The sequence below is a fragment of the Trichechus manatus genome, unplaced genomic scaffold (genome assembly GCF_000243295.1).
Source record: "Trichechus manatus latirostris isolate Lorelei unplaced genomic scaffold, TriManLat1.0 scaffold00117, whole genome shotgun sequence".
Lineage (NCBI taxonomy): Eukaryota > Metazoa > Chordata > Mammalia > Sirenia > Trichechidae > Trichechus > Trichechus manatus.
Window position 1 is genome coordinate 3,684,288 of NW_004444053.1, and position 24,729 is coordinate 3,709,016.

Sequence of the window (24,729 nt, forward strand, 5' to 3'; positions counted from 1 at the left end):
CTAGAGGAGGGGTTCTCCAAGATTGGCAAAATCTGACTGTGCTGGCTGCAAACAATGTGCATGGGAGAATCTGAAGGTAAATAAAAAGCCCAAAGAGTGAAAGGGACAGTACATTTCTTCTTGATCTATCACATGTTAAGTGAGAAATAAAGGTTAAGGGAAATGGATGTAATTAACACAGATAAAAGATAAGTTGCAGAGAGAGACAGCATCTTTCCCTATTTGAAGACACACACCTATTATGGATGGATTGCCTGTCCCTGGAAGTGTTTAAGCACAGCATGAATGTCCATGGGATGGTAATGGAACAGAAAGGACTCAAGCATTAGGCAAGGAGTTGGATTAGATAAATTTTAGGATACCTTGTTATAAAACTTACAGCCTTTAAAAACATTTTGGAGACAAGAACCACATGTATCTTACCAATCGAAGCAGAAAAGGTATTTGACAAAGTCCAACACCCATTCATGATAAAAACTCAGCAAAATAGGAATAGAAGGGAAATTCCACAATATAATTAAGGGCATTTATACAAAGCCAACAGCCAACATCATCCTAAATGGAGAGACTCTGAAAGCATTCCCGAGAACGGGAACCAGACAAGAATGCCCTTTATCACCACTCTTATTCAACATTGTGCTGGAGGTCCTAGCCAGAGTAACCAGGCTAGAGAAAGAAATAAAGGGCATCCAAATTGGAAGGGAAGAAGTCAAAGTATCTCTATTTGCAGACGATATGATCTTATATACAGAAAACCCCAAAGAATCCACAAGAAAACTACTGGAACTAATAGATTTTAGCAAAGTATCAGGATACAAGATAAACATACAAAAATCAATTGGATTCCATTACACCAACAAAGAGAACCTCAAAGAGGAAATCACCAAATCAATACCATTTACAATAGCCCCCAAGAAGATAAAATACTTAGGAATAAATCTAACCAGGGACGTAAAAGACCTATACAATGAAAACTACAAGACTCTACTGCAAGAAACCAAAAGAGACCCGCATAAGTGGAAAAACATACCTTGCTCATGGACAGGTAGACTCAACATTGTGAAAATGTCAATTCTACCCAAAGCGACCTACAGATACAATGCAATCTCGACCCAAAATTCCAATGGCATTTTTTAATGAGATGGAGAAACAAATCACCAACTTCACATGGAAAGGGAAGAGGCCTCAAGTAAGTAAAGCATTACTCAAGAAGAACAAAGTGGGAGGCCTCACACTGATTTTAGAACCTAGTATACTGCCACGGTAGTCAAAACAGCCTGGCATTGGTACAACAACAAATACACAGACCAATGGAACAGAATTGAGTATCCAGACATAAATGCATCCACCTATGAGCAGCTGATATTTGACAAACGCCCAAAGGCCATTAACTGGGGAAAAGACAGTCTCTTTAACAAATGATGCTGGCATAACTGGATATCCATCTGCAAAAAAATGAAACAAGACCTATACCTCATACCATGCACAAAAACTAACTCAAACTGGATCAAAGGCTTAAATATAAAATCTAAAATGATAAAGACCATGGAAGAAAGATAGGGACAACGCTAGGAGCCCTAATACACGGCATAAACACAGTACGAACCATAAGTAACAGAAGAAAGACTAGATAACTGGGAGCTCCTAAAAATCAAACACTTATGCTCATCAACAGACTTCACCAAGAGTCAAAAGACAACCTACAGACTGGGAAAAAAATTTTGGCTATGACAAATCCAATCAGCATCTAATCTCTAAAATCTACAAGATACTGCAAAACCTCAACAACAAAAAGACAAATAACCCAATTAAAAAATGGGCCAAGGATATGAACAGGCACTTTGCCAAAGAAGATATTCAGGCGGCTAACAGACACATGAAGAAATGCTCACGATCATTAGCCATTAGAGAAATGCAAATCAAAACTACAGTGAGGTATCATCTCACCCCAACAAGGCTAGCATTACTCCAAAAAACACAAAATAATAAATGCTGGAGAGGATGTGCAGAGACTAGAACACTTAAACACTGTTGGTGGGAATGTAAAATGGTACAACCACTTCGGAAATTGATTTGGCACTTCCTTAAAAAGCCAGAAATAGAACTACCATACCATCCAGCTATCCCACTCCTTGGAATATATCCTAGAGAAATAAGAGCCATCACACAAATAGATATATGCATGCCCATGTTCACTGCAGCACTGTTCACAATAGCAAAAAGATGGAAACAACCTAGGTGCCCATCAATGGACGAATGGATAAACAAATTATGGTATATCCACACAATGGAACACTATGCACAGATAAAGAACAAAGATGAAGCTGTGAAACATCTTACAACATGAAGGAATCTGGAGGTCATTATGCTGAGTGAATTTAGTCACAGAAGGACAAATATTGTGTAAGACCACTATTACAAGAACTCAAGAAAAGGTTTAAACACAGAAGACAACATTCTTTGATGGTTACAAGGCTGGGGAGGGAGGGTGAGGGTTATTTACTGACTAGATAGTAGATAAGAATTATCTTAGGTGAAGGAAGGACAGCACACACTACAGGGGAAGCCAGTCCAACTGGACTAAACCAAAGCTAAGAAGTTTCCTGAATACAGTCAAACACTTTCAGGGACAGAGTAGCAGGGGTAAGGGTCTGGGGACCATGCTTTCAGGGGGCATCTAGGTCAACTGGCGTAACAAAGCTTATTAAGAAAATGTTCTGCATCCTACTTTGGAGAGTGGCGTCTGGGGTCTTAAAAGCTTCCAAGCGGCCATCTAAGATGCATCAATTGGTCCCAACCACCTGGAGTAAAGGAGAATGAAGAACACCAAAGACACAAGGAAAGTATTAGCCCAAGAGACAGAAAGGGCCACATAAACCAGAGACTTCATCAGCCTGAGACCAGAAGAACTAGATGGTGCCAAAGCTACCACCAATGACCGCCCTGACAGGAAACACAACAGAGAGTCCCTGATGGAGCAGTAGAAGGATGGGGTGCAGAACTCAAATTCGAGTAAGAAGATCAGGCTTAACGTTCTGACTGAGACTGGTGGAACCCCAGAAAGCATGGCCCTTGGATTCTCTATCAGCCCAGAATTAAAACAATTTCCGAGACCAACTCTTCAGACAGGGATTGGACTGGACTGTGAGACGTGAAGTGACACTCGTGAGGAGTGCACCTCTTAGCTCAAGTAGATACAAGAGACTAAATGGGCAGCTTCTGTCCAGAGGTGAGATGGGAAGGCAGAGAGGCTTAGGAGCTGGTTGAATGGACATGGGGAATCGGGGTGGAAAGGAGGGGTATGCTGTCACAGTACGGGGAGAGCAATTAGGGTCGCATAACAATGTATGTATAAACTTTTGTATGGGAGACTAACTTGAAATATAAACTTCATTTAAATTACAACGATAAAAAAATAAAAATAAAAACATTTTGGTGGTGATTTAAAACCATAACTGATTCTACTTTCATTCCTTTTAAGAACAGAAGTTGTCTGAGCGAGGGCCTCCCTTATACACAGTCCTCCCCAGCAGCACCCCACGCCCTTTGGCAGAGGCTGTGTGTAATGATAAACTTGACACGTGGGCTGCAGCCAGGGCTCACGAGTCTCTTCCATGAGGAGCCACATGTCTACGATCTATCTCGTCATAAAGCCTTTTCAGAAGACTAACTTAAGAAAAATTCATCTGTCACTGCTGCTAAGGTGTGTAGTGCCTTTTCTGGTTTCTTATTAAGACTATAGGGTGACCCAGATGGATGTGAACAAATGAGCCTACAACTAGAAAACTCCATCCAAAAATAAAACAGGTATTAGGAGTTGAAGCTTTTGCTAATTCAGCATGCAAAGCTCCCCTGACTAAGCCCTAAGCCTTATCTTAAAACTATACTCCCCTCTTCAAAAAAAAAAAAAATTCTGGTATATTTAAATAGCTCTCTCATTTACTGTCTGGTATAATCTGCTAAAAGAACTGGTAATAGACAGCTTCATGACAGAAGATGAGACGCCAGCCTCTACCTTTTCAAACTACCTGGAGCCACATCAACTCTGGTTTCATTAGCACCAAGGAAAAGCTGAACTTTTTCACAACTTCAGGAAGCCAGTGTTACTTTAAAAATTCTCTTGGCATCAAAATTAGAGAAAAACCTATCTGATAGTTCTCTTCTACTAGTAATTTTTTCTATACTATCTATACTTTATCCACAAGAAATGAATTAGAGATCCAGACTTTTATAACAGGTCCTAGTCCTATTCAAGTTTATAGAACGGAATAAAGATGCAACAAAACTGCTGATGCAGAATTCTTATCCTTGACTTTTATAGCCTATGAAGACCAGAAATTATTGCTACCTCCCAGATGACATCCAATGGAATCAGAAAAAGAGTTCTTGAAGTACCTACAAATGAACAGCTTTTTACCCAACAGGGTAACAAAACCTAAACAACTTTAATTTCTACTGTTGATGAGAACAGCTCCAATCTTTTTGGAAACTGACAATATCTATTAAAATTTAAAATATATTCTTTGACCCAGCAAGTTTACTTCTGGGACTCTATGCTATAGCAATAAAACCCAAAGTACATAAACACACATGTATAAGGATATTTATTGCAGCATTGTTTATAGTGATTAAAAATCAAGAAACGGAAGCAATTTCCATCAATAAGGGAAATCACCAATGAATTATATTCAATGAAATATTAGGCAGCTATGAAAAAGAGTGAGCTGGATTTCTATGTATTGACCTGGAGACAGGGCCCTGATATGCTGCTACATGAAAAAAGCAAATTGTGTAGAACATTTTCTAATGGTTTAAAAAAAAAAAAAATCCTCTGTATATGTATAAACATACATCTGTGTCTTCTTTTGGTCTCAAAGGTATGAAGGAATTCTCATCACACTATTAAAATTGGTTACCCTCTAGGAGGAGTTGCTGATAGTTTGTTAAGTGCCATCAAGGTGATTCCGACTCATAGCAACCCTATGTACAAAAGAATGAAACACTGCCTGGAGGAGTTAAGAGAGGGAAATTATGAACTCTTTCCTTATACTTCTTATTTGACTCAATACAACCCACTTGTATAATTTTAAAATTCTGAAGTTAAAACACCAACACTTACAATAAAAGCCAGAGCTTTTAATCATTCTTACCTTCTGGGGAAAGGTCAGTAGTTTTAGTAAAACTTGGGGCAGTACGTTTGAAGATCTTGGTTCTCTCTCCTCCCACAACTACCTCTGGTCCAAGTCGAGAGACCAGCACTGCCAGGCTATGGAGAGTAATTGCCACAATGGAATCACTGGTGTCTCGCAGGCCCAGTAATACCTAGAAGGGAATCAGGTCGTAAGTAGAGACAACCACATCGCCTATCTTTTTCTCTCTGTAAACAAAGCAATGGGCTGCACACACTGTGCTTGCTCAGATGAACTTCATTTTCTTAGCTACATGACTCAGCTGCCAGCATGTAGAGCAAGAGAACCTCCAAGCTGAGCCCAGTCAACCCAAAGAATGTGTGAATTAATAAAACAATTCTTGTTTTAAGACACCAAGTTTTGGGTGGTTTGTTACCCAGCAGCAGATAACTGAAGCATCCACCTTTCCCACCCATTACACTGTAAGCTCTTGAAAAAAGGAACAGAGTGTTACATACCTCTACAGCCCCAGTACCTAAACACAAAACCTAGCATAAAACTGGGTCTTACAAATGATTTCTAAATAAATTAATCTCATAGGAAAACAAATTATTTGAAAGATCTCATGTGACTGACAAAATCTTAAAACCTGGAGCCCTTGAGTGAGCAAATTACAGAAGGCTACCTGGTGGCTGATATACAGGATGACAACCACTGATGTGGATAGCCTCATGCTCTTCAATCCCAATTATTTTATGCCATTACCAACTAGACACTCTTACAGTTTATGTTCACAAGGCATTCCACAAATGATTCTTGTGTGTTCATTTCCCTCCAGAGATTAGCAAACACAATTAACTTCTCTCAGTTAAGACCAAACATAGTTTAATTGATTTGCCTGTGTGAATGGAATGGAAATGCAATTCAGATTTCAGCCCTGAGTGTTCCAGAGGCTTCTAAACAACTGCTGCCTTGAGCCTTCTAAGCTACTATAAGAATACTCCGAGACCCTCTTCCTATTTCAGCCCCAAATCACCAGCACGCCCTCTGCCCACTCCACCCTCGGCCTTCCTTGGAGGGCTCCGTCCCTGACCTGCGGCAAGATGACTTTCTTCAGCTGCTCCTGAGTAAAGTGCTCCACATAAGCCTCGATGTGAGCCAGTAGCACCATCCTCACATGCTCCTCGTGAACCTCAAACAGCTGCAGAAGCATGGGGATCACCCGGGACTGGAACAGGGCTGGCGACAACAAGCAAGGGCTTTCCCCCTGCACGTTATCTACCGAGGAAACAGGGTTGGTTACACGTGAAAAAACACTGTCACTTCAGTGGAAGGAGCACTGAGCGTAAGTCATAAACTGAGCCCAGAACTTTACACACTCCAAGTATTCTACACTCTTATTCCTCAAACCAAGGAAAGTTCTTTCGTTGACCCAGAATTACTCAAGGCTTAGTTATTAGTAAGTTCACTCTACCTTGTAGAAAAGATGTTCTTGAAATACTACATATCAAATTTAATATACTACAAAGCTTGTATTTTAACAGAATTTTGAATCAATAACCTTTTTAAGTTGATTATGTTTAATCAGTGAGGGATTTCACATACTAGTGATTACTGTTAACAGTTTTATTTGTAAAACTGGAGGTGCTGAATGCTACAATGGGATGTTGTGCTGGACAGTCCTCTCTTTGTGGTAGTCTTGGTTGTGGTTATCAAACAGATATGCATTAGAATTATTTAGGGACCTTTTATAAAAAATATACCCACACCCTGGCTCTATCCGAGAACCAGGCTTATGGGTAGGTTTTTAAAAAGCTCCCTAGATGACTCAGAGGCACACCTCAGTCTCAGTTCTGAGCAGGAGGAAGAGAGGCTACAGAGGTGAGAAACTGCACTGCTGAGGCGATGGCATCAAAGTAGAGAGGTAAGAAAGGGCTATATTATAAAACCATTACCTGCAACACTGTTTGGTTGGACTGAAATCTTTGAAGGAAATAATTTCGGAAAGCAGGACTATACCTAATTCAAAATTCTATAATAATATATTAAATGCCATATTCTCTAACCTGATATGTTACCATCTAGTGCTATAAAGCTGTAAGTTTCAAAGTAATAATCATTTCACATTCAGAAAAAACTAAAGGCCTCACAAGCAAAATGATCTCAGTGCTTTTCAGTCTTTGCACTGAAACCATAAAATAGGCTGACTGCTACTGGGAAGTCAGGAGGCCCACGGCCTAAATGACTCCAGCAAATGCAGCAGCTCTTTGAAGATGTTTGCCTTTTCTTACACTTCACATGCTTTTCATATTCTAGTCCACAACACAGACTTTTTTTAAATACAGAATTGCTTACTACAGCAAATCTGATTCTCCAGGAAGGTGCTCCATCTTTATCCTGCAGCTCTGATATGCAAGTTTAAGTCAAAGGTATCACATCAGGAGCCAAAAGTTGTTCTTAATTTTTACAACCAGACATTACTAACTATACCATGCAGTAATCTCACTCTGCTTTAATACTAATAGCTGACAAACTCCTTAATTACAATAATACTTTGGGGAAAAAATTCACCTTTTTTGGGGCCAAGCAGATGAGGAAGAAAACTCTTAACAGCTACTGGTTCTGCAAACACCAACTGATTAAGCAGAAGAGGCACCAACCTTGAGGCTATTAATTCCTCTGACAAACAGCTGACTCTGTCCAGCAGAAATCTGAGGGAAAAGAGGAAAGCTGGGGAGACTGCAAGTGACACCCAGTCAAGTTACTTATACAGTTTACACATACAGCTTCCTCCACTTCTATCAAAGTGATACATTTTGAAATTTAGCTACGGAGGGTGAACAGGTCCATCCTCAGGAATTCAAGAAAAACGCAGAAGGCGCGAGGCAAGGCCAGCTTAGTCAACACACATATACCCTCCAATCCAAGCTAGAAAATGTTTTAAACAAATCTCCCTTTATTCATAGCAAAGGATACTCCTTTTTCCTCTAATAAGAGGCTTTCTCATCAATAAAAGTTACTTTCTCAAATATAAAAGATGTAGGATATTAGATTAGAAAGTTTCCATAATAAGCAAAACACAGGCTTTTGTTACTAACCTCACTAAATGTAAAATATATATATACACACACATACTTTGTTAAGAACTACACAGATATTAGTATTAATAAACCCAAAAACCAAAACCAAACCCATTGCCACTGAGTCAATTCTGACTCACAGCGACCCTATAGGACAGAGTAAAACTGCCCCATAGGGTTTCCAAGAAGTGGCTGGGAGACTCAAACTACTGACCTTTTGGTTAGCAGCCGAGCTCTTAACCACTGCGCCCCCAAGGCTCCTTAGTATCAATAGTACTACTATAATCGCCCTTAACAGATCACTTCGTCCCTCCTTTATGAAAAGAACAGGCCACACCACGCAAGCTCTACTTCCAGTCACCAAGGCTGCGAGGGCCTCCTCCCACTGAAGGCCCCACAGAGCCAGAGCTCCAACACTCCTTCTCCTCCAGGACCCAGCAGGCACCCCAATGTGACTGCAGCTCCAGCTGCTCCCTCTACTCCACACTAGCTCCTTCCCTTCAGCCTACAAACATGCTCACATCTCTCTCAGCCTTAAAAAAGTCCTCCTTTGGCTCCATTTTCTCCTGCAGTAGTAACATGTTCTCTCCTCTCAAGGAGGTTTTACCCTGTGTCTTACTCTCTCACCTTCCATTCCCTTCTCAACCAGCTGCAGGCAAACTCACTCTGCTGAAACTGCTCTTGCTAAGACAAGGTTCCATGATTTTCCCGATTGCTCCTCCCTTTCTGAATTCTCTATTCTTCTGAGAACATCACAGCCTTCCTGCCTCTCTCTCAATCTCCTCTGATCGCTTCTTTGTCTCACAATGCACCTTCCCCACCCTTGCCCTTACAAGGCTTGGTGCCCTAGGGATCCACCTCGAGCCCACTGTCCCTTTCATGGTACCCACGTCCTCTGGGAAAATGTCCCTGCCAACAGGTTGATAACACTCTAATATTCATCTCTAGCTCTTCGGCATAAGGCCTCTCCTGAGCTTCAGACCCACCTGGCCAACTGCCCAAGTCCATCTCTATCTGAAGTCCCACAGACACTTGTAACACAACACATTCAACACAGAAGTCATCATCCTCCCAGTATGTCAGGTCCTCCCCTCCAGTATTATTTCAGTTCATGACAATCACTAAGACTTGCCAACTTTACCTTATGTCAGTGGCTTCAGCTTCATTTCTACCATCAACATTGAGACCTTCCTGATACCACCGTATACTAACAATCTAAGTCCTGTATGATTCAAGCCCATCCCCTCCACCAACAGTACAGCCATCAGTCTAAAGGGAGCATCCAACTATGTCACAGCTGCTTCCTCCCCTTCGATGGCTTCAGTGACTGAGGGCTACTGTTTACAAGTGTCAGCAATCCTCACCACCACATATAAGATGCTCACGATCTGGCCCTGCCCACCTCTTAAGCCTCACCTCTCCCCCGTTTGTTCCCCTCACAAACACACAGTCTTGCCTTTGTGCCTCCATTCCTGCTGCCCCTCTGCCTTTTCTCTGCCATCTCATCTGCATCCTCTGTTAGCAGGACGCCCTCTGTGCCCACCCACTATTCAGTGACTACTGGTCCATGCATCTGTTCCTCTTATTAGAGACAGCTATCCCAGGTTAGCAGGAAGCCTGACAAAGAGGAAACAGTCAAAAACACGTCTGACTCGTCTTCTCTAGAATGCCTTATGTGATTAAATGGACTCAATCCAAGTAACTAAATTTAAGGTCTTAATTTTCTAAACTTACTTGAAAAATTCAGTTTTTTCCTCTTCACTCTTCAATGTTAAACTTTTCAAGAAATTCACAATTTCTAGAAAATCATTTCTAAACGTCAAAAAGAAAAAAAATGCAGGACAGCCGATTAGAGGAGCCATGTTAAATACTGAAACCATAACCACAGACCACAGGGTAATAATTTTCAACAAACATTCTCCAATGCCATTTAAAAGATTCTGCTGTAACTAAATAGCTTATGAGACAAATGCTATGGAATAAGCTCACAGGGAATCTAATATTTAACAATATCAAAAAGGAAATCTGTGAAGATGACACAAGTTTAGAAACACACAAAGTCTAACATGCATCATGGTTTTAATAACCATCATAATCATCCAAATTTTTTATCGTTAACAGATGTGGTTACATGGAATATCCTGGGAAGAATGACATGGTTGCCATTATGAAATGGCTCATTCCTAAGTCTCCTTGAGTGAAGTAAAAAGTATTAAAGAAGGTTGGGGAAAGAGGATTTTCTTGTACAAGTCACAGGAATCTTCTCATTTTTTCCCGTTGTAAGTTGTTGAGTCCTTTTTTCAGCAAGGCAGGGATGAGTGTGAGAGGCGTGACCAGGCAGGGGCCCCAAAGCCATGAAGGCAGTGCGCTGCTCACCTCACACTGGACTGCTGACCCTCACTGGCCCAGCATACAACCAGCACCACCTCACACAACAGCCCCGAGAAGCACAGCTCACCACTCAGCTCTCTGCCTCTTATGTCTCCACCTATTTTCCTCTGGCTCAACAGCACAGAAATGGCTCATTTACACAAAGTACCAACGTCTTAAACAAAGTCTAGCCACACCGGCTCCACTGCCCAGCAAGGGATGCCGGTGGATCTCCTCCTCACATGTTTGTCAGGACATCAGTCTCAGTTACTATCAGGAATGGGGCGTGCTTAGTTTTCCTCTCCCCTCTCTATTTAAGTACAATTCTTAGTAAAGAACTCTTACTACACAGAATGAGAGAATGTATTATTGTACAGTAAAGGATTATTCTTTGTAGAGACTTTGTATCAAGATAAATAAAATATTTCTATGAATCACCCAAAAGGACATGAAAATATCTTGGTTCAAATACCCTTATAATGGGAAAGGTTTTGAACAGTTTCTCTGAGATATAAATGACAACTATAACCCCAGTAATTACACTGAAAATATCTCCTTTGCTTTGTTTGATAATGTACCCCAGCCCTATCGTAATTTCCCCTACTTTAGGGATGATACTAGCTTTCCCTTCACTCTGGCTTTTCCCAGGCTCTCCTATTGCAAACACATGAGGATCTGTAGTTTCAAAAGTGACATAAGGTTGACTTTGCTAATACAAGTCAAGGACATGAACCAATCTGTGGGGAGCTCTGTAGTCATGGAAAAAAAACATGAAGGACACAGAACTAAAATTAACCTCGAGGAGAGCTTCAAATACATCTCTGAATCTAGCAAATGCATGAAGTTACGCCATGCTCACCCTCTAAAGCCAGTTTTTGGTCTTTCATCATGTATTACTAAACAAAAACCATCCCTCTGCCTGAAGAAAAATAAGCTCATTTCCCCCCGAAAGGAGCAAATTCAACAATAAGAAACTCGTATCAATAATACAATGGCAACAGAAAGGGTAGGCAATATTTATTAATTTTCTCAATTAACTTACAGCTACAAAGCCCTGGACACTGCCTCACTGCTTCATAATCAGAAGCCCTAATGAATCGAGCTGTAGTTTCTAAACCTAACCTCCATGATAATTGAGGATTTCTAAACTTACTATCTGTGATAGGAATCTGAGAGGTATCTTAATTCCTCCATTTTTTCCTGCAGACCTAACTGAATCTCTCCTAATAATTAATAACAACAACGAGACGGCATCATTGAGTCCTGCAAAGCCCACCACAGGACATGATGTACAGGAGACGTGGCAGCAGCCAGTGTGGCACACAGACCCTCACCTGAAGAAGTCATGGGACAGTAAAGTGCACAGCGCTGGCCGGCAGTCTGGAATGTGGTTCAGCAAAGTTGAGTGCAAGGTCTGTTGAAAGCTGGAGAGAATGTCCGCTGAAACTGAAATCCAGACCTACAGTTAGTTTCCAATGCCTTCTCCCTCCTTTCAGACCTCTATAGCTGGAGGCTGACGAGAGCAAAAACCAACCTGCAAAAACCCAAACAAAGAAAGCCCTGGCTGTTGCTAAACAGCTTCCTGCTTGCCTAAGCCAAACTCCTTGGCAGGTGTTGAAAGTTGCCCTTCCAACACGCCCACCCCTCCCCGGGAGCCTCCTTCCTCTAACCCCTCAATTTCTCAGTTGTCGGTTTAACTCAGCTCAGGCCCAAAGAGGAGGAGTAAGTGGCAGATGTGACAGCCTTTGTCAACCAGGTTCCTCATCTGAACCACCAAACACACAGTTATCTGAGGGCCTGCTGTTCAGTTCCCCAAGGACAGCGCCAAGGACAGCACCGTTCCAGCTGCTTGAGAGAGGAGTCACTTCACACCACACAACGGGTGCCCTAGGGTCTGGCTTACTCAGACAGTGAGAACTTAGAGCCAGCAGCCGCATGGTACTTGTGGCATCAGAACCCTGCACAAGCCTGGGAGGAGAAACTGCACTGGAAGCTCCAGTCTGCCCGCAGCTTTAGCAATGTGAGGTAAACGCAGTTAGGGCCTCATGTGGCAGGTGCCCCAGTGAGCCTGATGGGTGTACAATTAAAGGGCTGGAGTGTTGGAGGAGAGGAAGCAGGCTGTGAAGCGTGCCATCAGAGAGCATGGAAGAGAGGAAAGCAATGTCTTTAGCAGCCTGGGATTTAAGGGGCAATGAAAGAAAAAAGTAACACACAAATTATGTCAAGAAAAAAATTAAAAGGTCTTTGAAAGAATAGAGAAAAAGAATTGTTAAGTCTTATTTAGAAATTAATTTAATAATAATTTTGAATCTTATTCCGTTTTTTAGATTACGTACAAATCAATAACCCATTTACTTACTGGCTGGTTCAATAAGCAAGGCAGAGTCTTTGCACCACAAATACTAGCATGGATTAATAAGATAATCAAGCATTATACTGACAGCCACAGTTCTAAGTGTTTCTTGGGTAAAATTCTTTTAACTATGCAAACTAATGGAACCCAAAGCTTCCTTCCTTGCTGCTGTTAATGTCTGCCCTAAACCTGGACACGGACAGGCTCCTTCCCAGGAATGGAGACTGCAGTCCTCTCCTTCCACTCAGGACAGACCACGGGCCGTTTTCCTCCTCATTCTGGGGGATACGGTAGTATAACTCCAACTCACCCTGTTCACTTAAGACTGTGAGCAAACTTCCCACCAATGTTCCAAATGAATAGGCGTCCCGGGCATGTCCATGGGACTCTGGCAGAGTTGTGAATTCTGGAGACTAAAAGCAGTAAAGACCATTAAAACTAGGGGATCTGCCTTCAAGTCGTGTCCAATTTTCTCTGAAGCACTTTCTCCAGAGGCATAGTGAGCAGGAGCTACAGGGGAGCATCTGCCCTGGGCGCAAGCCCAAGGGGGCACCAGATGAGGCCAGCCAGCGAATCTCCACCACGCCCCCTCAACAAGGGGCCCCCACCATGAAAACTTAGAGATTGCCCCTGGGCACTTGTCACCCTCCCTACGCCTCTGACTGTCTCCTGTGTTTACATTTATCACACTCAATGTGAACTACACCATACCACACACTAAGCTGTAGGCTCTTAAACCAGTAGTGAATGAAATTTACCAGAGATTTAAAATATCAAAACAGGAGCAGAAAGGAAAAAAAAAAAAAAAAAGATCAGAGTATATGTCTCTGGTTTTCAAAACTATTTTAGCTGCAACCCAGAATAAAAAATTTATTTTACATCATGATCCAGTATAGACACATACATGTAAATACATACATAATGGAATCAAAAGTTTCACAAAATAATACTTAGACTTGATACCTAAGAAGTCCAATGATATTTCCTGTTTTATTCCATTTTATTTTTTTCAGAATACTGATCAGGATCCCTTAGTATATATACATAATACTGATTTGGATAAACCTTATTCATTTCAAGTCTTAGGTCTACAATGAAGTTCATAGCTGAGTTTATATAGCCTGTAAAGCACACTAAATGTATTTTGGGGATTCAACGTGTATTTACAGTGGTTAAATAATAACAAGTTAAGAGGGAGCAAGGAGCCCTGGTGGTGCAGTGGTTACAGCACTTGGCTATTAACCAAAAGGTCGACCGTTCGAACCCACCAGTTGCTCCGCAGAAGAAAGATGTGGCAGTCTGCTTCCGTAAAGATTTCAGCCTTGGAAACCCTATGTGGCAGTTCTACTCTGTCCTACAGGGTCGCTATGAGTCGGAATCAACTTGATGGCAGTTGGTAGATTTCGGTTAGAGGGAGTATCTGCTTTTGAATTTATTAGTAAATATTATCTTCTTTACCAGTACCGTAACATTAATCACCATTCTCCTACACATCTGAGAATCCTAACTAATGGCCAGGTAGGCAGATGAATGGCTTGCGTAAAGCATAGTAGAAGGCTGGGATGCTGCTTCTCCAACTATTATGGCTTCCAGCAAGGCAACTACAAAAACTTATCCTAACATGGGCATGAATCACCTGTTCTGTGCACCCTGAGGTCTCTCTCACTTCAGACAACACCGTAAGTGTCCATATGACCAAAAATGTATGCTGGTATCAGAAAAAAGGCTCCCTAGCTGTGGTCACAAGATTAATCTCAGAAACCATCAAGACCAGAAGAATTATGGGTATCTATAACTTAGTAAAGAAAGGAGTAGGCAGAGGAAAGTTGTTTTAAGTCTTCTGCTTAGTTACACAATTAAGACTTCGTTCATGTGAAATAAATCCTCTTACCGTCTCTTCAGGAGGAATAGATGCTGGGTCTCTTACTGACTGAATACTCCTCAGAAACTGGACAGAGAAATAAATTAAGGAAAATAATTCACATACATGTTTGGTGAGCCAATCTCTTACACCAAGTCACAAAAGCAATGCAATGGAAACAGCACCTATGAAACCTTCAAACCAATGTCATGCATTAAATACACAAATTTAAAATCTTCCTAATTAAAAAATGCAAATGTGCTGGTACAGCACAAACCTTAGTGGAAAATAAATGTTAGTTTCCTTTCCTCTCCATTTCAGCTGGTTTAACAGACACCCTCTGCTGTTCATGGGTATCTCATTGGATCTCCCTATGTGGAAATCAGGAGTACCATCTTCTCATCCTACACATATGTTAACAAATAAGAGGCTTTTCTAGCAAATATCAAATCTATCATGAATTGTCTCACTGAATTAAGTCAATCATATAAGGCTTGCTGCCACATGAGACAGAAAAGCTGAGGCCCTTATGAGGTAAAGAGGCACAACCAACATCCACAAAACAAGCACACTGATCTACTCTTTCAAAGGTTATTTCTGATGCACTTATATGTCCGCAACACCATTTAGGCCATTAGAAATACAAAATGAATGCAATCAGTTCCCTGCCCAGGTAGGTGTTACTAACCTAGAATGTAAACTAAGAACTTCAATAACATGTGCCGAGTGCCACAGAGCACAGAGGAGTGATCATCTTGCTGGGTAGGGGGTGACAGGGGAGGGTTTCACAGAGAGGGTACCGATCTAGATCTCAGATGAGTTTACATTTTCCAGAGAGCTGCGAGGAAACAAAACACTGCAGTAGCGGAACAGCACACAGAGGAAGAAGAGGGTAAAGGACTCCAGCACAACTGAGGACATCCTGGGCTGCAGGGAATAGGATGTGACCAAAGTGCAGCTTAAGAACTGTGCAGTGAGCAAGGGATCGTGAAGGACCTGATACACCATGGTAAGGCATATTGGAATATACCCCCACAGCAATCAGTACATGTTAAGCTATGTTATACTAACTAAACATAAAGTGAATTCAGAGAAGAAAGTGATTAACAGGGGCAGAAATAATCAGAGTCATCTTCATGGTGGAAGTAGCATTTGAACTGAGCAAGAGGCCTTAACAGTGCAAACTAGACAAAAGTCCAAGTTAAGTGTGGAAGCCACAGCTAGAGAATACGGGAAATTAAGGCTGGGCCAATAAGTCACACAATAAGCCACTGCTTCAGTAGGGGTTATGATGGGAGTTCTGGGGTGGTGGTTGTTTTTAGAGAGAGTAAGTCTAGCAGCAACATGCAAAATGATGAAAAGAAACAAAACAGGGAATAGAAAGGTTCGTTAACTCAGTAGGGAAATATGTAGATCTCTTGTCAGAGAAAATTGGAAGAAGTACCACAGGCAGCAGCACACAGCCCACTCAGAGGAGTTAAGATGCACAGGTCCTAATACCAGCGGTTATGACATAATGTATGACTTTGGGCAACATTTCTTGAGCACCACTATTCTAGGTGGAGAAGTAAAGATAAATATGAGACTATTCCACACTCAAGGAGCTCAACTGTTGGTATGTAACCAAACGTAATGTAAACGTAAAGCATTAAGTGGTGTGACAGAATTAAGTGCAGGGTACCCTGGGGACAGAGAGAAGCGGCCTCTCATTATGACATTGGAACAAACCATTTTACCTCTTTCAGTCTCAGGCTCCTCATATCTAAAATGAGGAGAAAGGAATAAATAACCTCTAATACTACTATGAGGAATAAAATCCTACAGTGCTATAGATACAGGCACTGGAATAAAATTCAAGTGTCCAAAGATAAGAAAGACTAAAGGAAGGCCTCCAGGCAGAAGTCACCTTCTATTAGGAAGGTGATCAATCCTGAGTAACAAGAAGCCTACTGCCCAGCTCACCTCTGGTGTGGCCTCAGGAACTTTGCAGACAGTCTCCATGCCGCCTAACTTCCAATGGCCGTCTTCACTCACAAACACAGATGACAAGCAGACGTTGTTGTGTGTTAGGTTTCCCTGGGAAAAAAGAAAAGGAAGAAGACTGCCACTCCGATTTTTGAACTAGAAGTTTTAAAAAATAAATACTAATAACAAAAAAAGATTATGACTAGCCTTCCTACTTGTGGCATAATAAATGCAACTATAATTTTAAGAAATGACAAACTACATGAGCCTGCTTAAGCATTATGAGATTAGAAAAAAGGAAAAATGCAGTGGAGAAGCTTGTACTCATTATCTTCCCCACCTGGTGAGAAGGCTAATAAAGACATTAAAACTATTAAACAGATACAACCACATCCCCATTTCTAAAGGGGTCAAGAGATACCAGTCTCCTTAAACATACACTTACAAGTCTTTATAGCCTATACTGTTTGCTATTCAGTGCCTTTAAAAATAAAATTTATCTTTGCTCCCAGAAGTCATTTTATTAATTTTCTCCCCTCAATGCTTTCTCACCTACATTCTATCACGAACCCAGATCCACTTCACCTGAAATCTTGTCAGGAGACATAAAAAAAATTCTGCCTGAAGAAGAGGAAAATGGAATGATAAGGACCACCAGAAATACCCTACAGATCACTAGAAGAGCCAATTTTAAAACTATAAAAATAGTACGGTCAGATAAGTAAAAGGGAGGGAGAAAATGAAAACAGGGTTCAAGTATGTAAGTTTTTTCCAAACCAGAAATCATCCCAGTAGACAAAAGAGCACCTTAATATTCTAGCCACTAGATTAAATACGTAATGGAGTCCTGGTGGCACAGTGGTTAAGAGCTCAGTTGCTAACCAAAAGGTTGGCAGTTTGAATCTACCAGCTGCTCCTTGGAAACCCTATGGGGCAGTTCTACTCTGTCCTATAGGGTCGCTATCAGACGGAATCGACTCAATGGCACTGGGGTTTTTAGATCATATATGTACATGTTTTCATATAAAACATATATATATATAAAGGAAGGTTTAGAACAGTATGTATAGTAGGTTTCCATTTGAGGAAAAATAAAGGGGAAGAGACATATGAATATTTGTTTAATATGCACAAAGTACATCTATGGAGTAATATAATGATAACCATGGTTACTTCTGTAGAAAGTTAGGGTATTGGCCTCGGGTAGGAGAGGGACTTACTTTTCCCTGTATGCACTTTTGTACTGTTCTAACATTTCCCCATGGGCATGTACTTTCTCCAACATGGAAAATATTCCTACCCAGTGAAGCTTTAATAATTCTTGCTATTATGAGAACTCTTAAACATACAGGTATCCACATTATTCACAGATTCCATATTTGCAAATTCACCTACTCAACGACATGTATTTGTAACCCTAAAGCCAATCCCCGTGGTGTTCCTGCAGTCGCTACAGGCATTTTGAGTTGCCTGATGAGCACATTCCCAGCTGAGGTCAAACAGGCTGGTTTGGTGTTCACTAATTCAGTGTACACAGGGACTTCACAGAGCACACCTACCACAAATAACAGGAACTGGCTGTACTTTTAAGGGACCATATATCCAACCTGGTATTTGGAGAGTCTGTCTTCCATTAATAGAAACACACACACATTAAGATGAATCAAGGAAGGTAAGTTCTTCTAACCTATGACTGGTGTGTACTAATCCTGGGGAACTCCCAAGGACTTTAATGATTCAGAATGTAAATATCATTAAGAAATAGTACCTAAATAATATTGTCAAAAATAGGCCAGAAGTAAACTTAGGAACTACCACATTATCCCCTTAATAGCAAGCATTACCAGAGAGCAAAGCATACTGACTACCTATAGTGTTAGGGGGCTCTCTCAGTTGGCTTCACCTACTCGAATGGTAAGACGTATGTATGAGCTCTGCTCTTCCTAAGAAATGGTCATTTCTTTCTCAAAATCCAAAATGGGAAAAAACTCCTGAAAACAAATAAGAGCTTTGGTCTACAGCAGCCCTGATGTTAAACCTTTATTTCTGTCTCAGTAACAAATGCCAGTTGCAGCTAATTTTAGGTAAAGACTTACCCAATACCAGGGCTTCGAACCAGTTCAGCCATGGCCAACAAAGCGAAACTGGAACAGACCTGAATTTTAAAAATTTGAGTGATCCAGAACCATAACCAGAACAGGAAAAATTACGGGTTGAAGCCCTGGGATGGGAGACTCTAAAGAGGCATAGTGAGCCCTTTTAGGAGGCTGATATGTGTAACTGGGTTATTGCCAGGACTGAGGAACATGACATAAATTCAAAGCGGCATGGTCAGCCACCATCTTGAGCAGGGCACTGCTATTTCTGACTCTGTGCAAAATCCATCAGGCAAGAGATTTGTTTGTTATGCAATGCATACACTGCCATTGTTTCCTAAGAGGGAAATTAAGCTTCCAGCAGGGCTTCGACCCATAATTTTTCCCATTCTGGTTATGATTCCAGTTCCTGTTCCGGTGTTGCTTCCTCAGCCATGATTAAACCAGAAAGAACTGGTTAGACGTCCTGCCCAAAATTAGAGGTAGACTTTACTAAACTGAAATAAAGTTCTATAAATAACTGCCCAGGAATGGAGAACCAGCTGCCCATTCCAAAAACCGTCTGTCTGTAGTACCCCTTGTGCCTTCCAATGTGCTGTTTTTCCTGAGAAAGCTTTCTAATAGTACTAGTAACTTACAATGTCCACACACAGCGTAACTGACAAGCATACCACACATATTACCCTGTGTGGTCTACATCAAAGCCTGTGAGGCAGACTGTGCTCAGGTTACTTACTCTGTCATGAAGGAAGATGAGAGCCAGCAGTATGTCATAGATCCCAGCACAGACCTCTGCAGAAGACAGTGTTTCCAAAGCCACTTCCAGAGGCTGCACTCGCTCAGTGACAAGATGAATGCCATCTGCTTCCACAGTACAAGACAAAAATCTTAGCAAGCAAGGGTGACGTAGTGTCTTCAAGTGCTTTAAAAATACAAACAGAAGTGTAGATGAAATTAATGACTATAAGTCAGATTAATTATAATATCATGTACACATCTCAATAAAAGTCAGAAAATGAATACTTGCATTCAAGGTCCTCTCCCAGCCCACTACTTCCTCCTCAACCCTCCAAATTTCAAATAAGCAGAAAGGAATTAATGATTTGTTCTGACGCTATTCAATTACCAACATTTAAGTAACTCTACAGAGACTTCCAGTTCCATTACGGCAGCGTAAGCCGCCTAAAGCCCAGACCACCCAACGATTACAGCTATAAACTCTGAATAAAATATCCTAAATAATACCTGAGAACTCTGAAAAGTAAACAAAAGTGTGCAAACTATGGGGAGGGCGGTCAAAACTTGAAGAAGTGACATCCATGGGAGCAAGGTTCCTGATTTGAAGATTTTCTCCCCATCGTGGCTATACACTGACGACAGGCTCCACTGTGGAGTAGTTTAGCACAGGTGAGCTACAATACAAACACTGACATCTTTACGGCTAGACAAATCACAGACAGGAACCCAGCAAGATGGAGTGTGAAGGGGATATCCCAGAGGGAAGAGAGCTGGACAAGGAGATGCCCTAATTTTATGTACACCCACACAATTCTCAGACAAACCCCTGAGCCAAGCATACATAGAACAGACACAAACCAGCATACCGAAGTTTTCTGAGATTTGATCTACTATCCACAGGAGAGGGGGGGTGAGATAGTTAAAAAAAACTTGAAGCCTTAACCTAACCGGGTTAACTGCCTGCTAAACTAAAAAACATCAATTCTCTCAAGAGAATTATAATAGAACCAAGAGTTGACACAACATGACATTCAAAATATTCAGTATGCGATCCAAAACTACTCAACATACAAAGAACCAGAAAAATGACCAATTTTACATGGAAAAGACAACCAATAAATGTCAACCATAAGATGACTCACCCAGATGTTAGAATTATCAGAGAGAATTTAAAGCAGTTGTATAACCATTCCCCTAGAGGTAAATGATAAACGGTTATGAAATAAAATGAAGTTCTCATCGGAGAACTGCAAACATAAAAATTAAATAAATGGCAATTTTGGAAATGAAACAGATTTGAAAGAAAAAAAAATCAATGGGTGGGCTCAATAATGGAATTAAGATTGAGTAAAGTGCTGGTGAACCTAAAGATAGACCTACAGAAATTATACAATCTAAAGAACAGAGAGGAAAAAAAAAAAGTTCGAAAAAATGAACAGCCAACTTTCGTGCAACAAGATGCTATAGACAGAAGTGACACACCATCCCTCCACAGCAAAGATCCGAAAAACTAAGTCAAACACACAGACACATCAATCCCAAAACCCTAAGCATCAAATGAAGAGATGAAGAATTCAGCCAAGCACCGAATGGAATAACAAACTGACTGAGAACAGAGAGCAAGCAGAGTTACATGAAGAGGTCCCCTATCAGCGACCGCAGCACAGATATGCCCTCTTGGACACCTATTGGAGATCGGCGAACATGGGGTACGAGAAAGCAGCTTCACAGAAATTCCAGCAGGAAAGTACAACCGGTAACCAGTGATACACGCTTTCTCACCCCCCACCCTTCTTCACACCACCCTCGGCCTCCTCCACTTTCTAGGGCCACAGTCTCTTGGCTGGTGTCACTTAGATTCCACCCGCCCATACTGGCCGGCTCCCTGAGTGCCATCTGTTGGCTGCTGCTGTTGCTTTTTTCTACTTCTTTAGATTTCTTCCTTACCTCTCACCATCTCCCCCTCTTTTCTCTCGAATACCTGGCTCCATATGCCAACTATGCTTCTTCCTGAAAGGCTGTGAAACACCGCTCGAATGTGACACTGCTTCTCGGCCCATGCCACCATGCTGGTGGGATCCCCAGAGCTTTTTTTGTTTGTTCTGATCCGTTCTGTTTTGATTTGTTTCTTTTTCTTTCCTCAGGTTGGGGGCACCTTCTAGCCGGGCAACACAGCTAGTCCCTTACACTGTGAAGATGCACAATGATATCCCTGGGAACATTTCTTTTTTCTTGTTTTGGTTTTGTATTTTTTTGTTTTTCTTGCATCTTTGTTTTGTTTTCTTCTCTCTCTTTTTCCGTTTTCGTCTTTCGTCATTTCCAGTTTCTCGTCTCTCTATACTTACTTTCTCTTCCTGTCTCCTGAATACCTGGCGCTGTGTGACACCTCGACTATCCATTCTAGTCAGGCTGTACTTCACCGGCTGGAAATAACTTCCCAGTTCTAGCAGCCACACTGGTGAGATCCCTAGGGGCTTTTATTTATTTATTTTTCTCTAATTTTTTTAATTCATTTTTTTCCTTTTACACTTTTTTTTGTTTTTCTCCGTTTCTCAGTCTCTAATATCTTCACTCCAACAGCATGCTCCCTTAGCACTCTTTTTTTGTTTGTGTTATGTTTCTAGCTCCTGCTCCTCTCTCCTCTCTCCCATACCCATCTTAGCTCCACACATCACAATCTCCACCCTCTTTCCTGCCTACCTGCACTATGCACTGAACTTCACACTCCCAAGCAGGACAGGCATGGCCTACTGGAACCTGCTGTGCACTGATTCCCGGCCTGCCCTGTTGGCCCTAGTACATGCCACAAACAAGCCATGCCAGCAACTCCCCTTCAGCTGGACCTGCCCTGCTGTACCATACCTGAGTGACTGACCATGCCCATTGGAGAAGAAGGTGAAAAGTATCATGCCCACAGACGAGCAAACAACAAAGAACACATGGCCCGCCTACTCAGGTATAACCAAATAAAACAAAAAAGCAGGATGAAACAAACAAATCTACAATCAATAAATGAAGAAAACCACCACTGAATGCCCCAAAGGCAGCACACAATATCAAAACATTTACAAAAACAGGACAGGATGGTTCCAGTAGGCATCCAAAATAAAACACCAAATGACCTTCCAGTAGAAGAAATGGCACTAGACCTAACTGATAGGGCTTCAAGTCTCTAACATTCAGAATTATCCAAGAGTTGAAGCAAAAAAGCAGACAAAAATGAGGAAAAAATAGACAAATTCATGGAAAAGGCAGACAAAAAATAGAAGAATTCAAGAAAATAATACAGGAACAAGATGCCAAAATGAATTCACAACTAGAAATCATACAAAAACAACAATCAGGAATCCAAAAGATAAACAACAAGATTTCAGAAATGGACAGTGTCATAGAAGGGCTGAGGAGCAGGTCTGAAACGATGGAAGACAGGACCACTGAAAGTGAAAACAAACACTTGGATAGAACTCTGTTTGAGGAAAAATCAGAAAAAAGAAAGGAAAAATGAAGAGACCCTCAGAATTATGTGGGATACAATCAAAAGCAAAAATTTTCGAGGGATTGGTATTACAGAATGGGAGGAGAAAACAGAAAACACAGAGAGGATCATAGAAGAACTGCTGACAGAAAACCTCCCCAATATCATGAAAGATGAAAAGCTGACCATCCAAGAAGTTCAACAAACACCATATAGGACAGACCCCAAAAGAAAATCACCAAGACATATCATAATCACACTCACCAAAGCCAAAGACAAACAAAGAATCCTGAGAGCAGCTCAAGAAAAACAGAAAGTCCCATACAGAGGAGAAACAATAAGACTATAAGCTCAGATTATTTAGCAGAAACCATGCAGGCAAGAAGGCTATGAGATGACATATATAAAACTTTGAAAGAAAAAAATTGCCAGCCAAGAATAATATATCCTGAAAAACTCTCGTTGAAATATCATGGTGAAACTAGGTCATTTCCAGATAAACAAAAATTAAGGGACTATGTAAAAACCAAACCAAACTTACAAGACTTATCAAAGGGAGTCCTTCAATCTGAGAACAAACATCAGACCACAGGCTGAATACAGGACACAGGATTGTACTAGCCAGATACCAACCTAGGAAAAGAACTCTTAAGGACTATGCCAAATCAAAAGAATTATAAACAGGGAACCAGAGACATTAATCTGTAAATGACAACAGCATCAGAACAATAAAAGAGGGAATAAACGGTGTAAGTATAAAAGCTTCTAATGGAGAGGAAGGCAAGGCAATGCCAAGTAATAATAGACTAGTTCAAATCTAGGAAGATAAAGGTAAATTTCAAGGTAACCACAAAGAAAGTTAACAAACCTACTCATTAAAATAAAGAAGAAAAACATAGTCTCAGTAAAAACAAAACCTACAAAAAAAAAGAAATGGAAAAAATAAAATCCAGAAACAAAACGAACTCAGCACAGGAGAGTGAGAGGAACAAAGAAAACGTCAGCAGCACAAAAAAAAAAAAAAAAAAGGCACTACAAAATGCAATCTCACTCCTAGGAATATATCCTAGAGAACTAAGAGCCGTTGCACAAATAGACATACGCACATCCATATTCATTGCAGCACTGTTCACAACAGCAAAAAGATGGAAACAACCTAGATGCCCTCAACAGATGAATGGATAAACAAACTATTGTACATACACACAATGGAGTATTATGCAAAGATAAAGAACAATGATGAATCTATGGAGCATCTCGTAACATGGATGAAACTGGAGGACATTATGTTAAGTGAAATAAGTAAATCACAAAAGGACAAATAGTGTATAAGACCTCTACTGTAAAAACTCATGTAAAACTTTACACACAAAAAGAAACAATCTTTGTTGGTTATGAGGCATGGCAGGGGTGGGGGGGAACTAAATAGACAATAGGTAAGTGGTAACTTTGGTGAAGGGTAAGACAGTACACAATACTGGGGAAGCCAGCACAACTGTACAAGGAAAGGTCACAGAAGCTCCACAGACACTTCCAAACTACCTGAGGGACTGAGTTGCTGGGCAGAGGGCTGTGGAGACCATGGTCTCAAGGAACATCTAGCTCAACTGGCATAAAACAGTTTATAAAGACAATGTTCTACATTCTACCTTGGTGAGTAGC

At 41.1% G+C, this 24,729-nt stretch overlaps 1 protein-coding gene across 3 annotated transcripts in view; it reads right to left on the reverse strand.

Moving 5' to 3' along the window:
* Window positions 1–24,729, reverse strand: part of SCYL3 (SCY1 like pseudokinase 3) — a 63,448-nt gene that overhangs the window by 3,219 nt on the left and 35,500 nt on the right. For all 3 annotated transcript variants that reach the window (XM_004384097.2, XM_023738445.1, XM_023738446.1), the window contains 9 exons: window positions 19,591–19,776; window positions 16,756–16,869; window positions 14,824–14,880; window positions 13,243–13,345; window positions 11,914–12,025; window positions 9,944–10,021; window positions 7,701–7,840; window positions 6,223–6,407; window positions 5,151–5,322 (listed from right to left, as the gene is read on the reverse strand). In XM_004384097.2, the coding sequence (XP_004384154.1) occupies window positions 5,151–5,322; window positions 6,223–6,407; window positions 7,701–7,840; window positions 9,944–10,021; window positions 11,914–12,025; window positions 13,243–13,345; window positions 14,824–14,880; window positions 16,756–16,869; window positions 19,591–19,776 (1,147 nt within the window). The remainder of the gene's footprint in view (window positions 1–5,150; window positions 5,323–6,222; window positions 6,408–7,700; window positions 7,841–9,943; window positions 10,022–11,913; window positions 12,026–13,242; window positions 13,346–14,823; window positions 14,881–16,755; window positions 16,870–19,590; window positions 19,777–24,729) is intronic.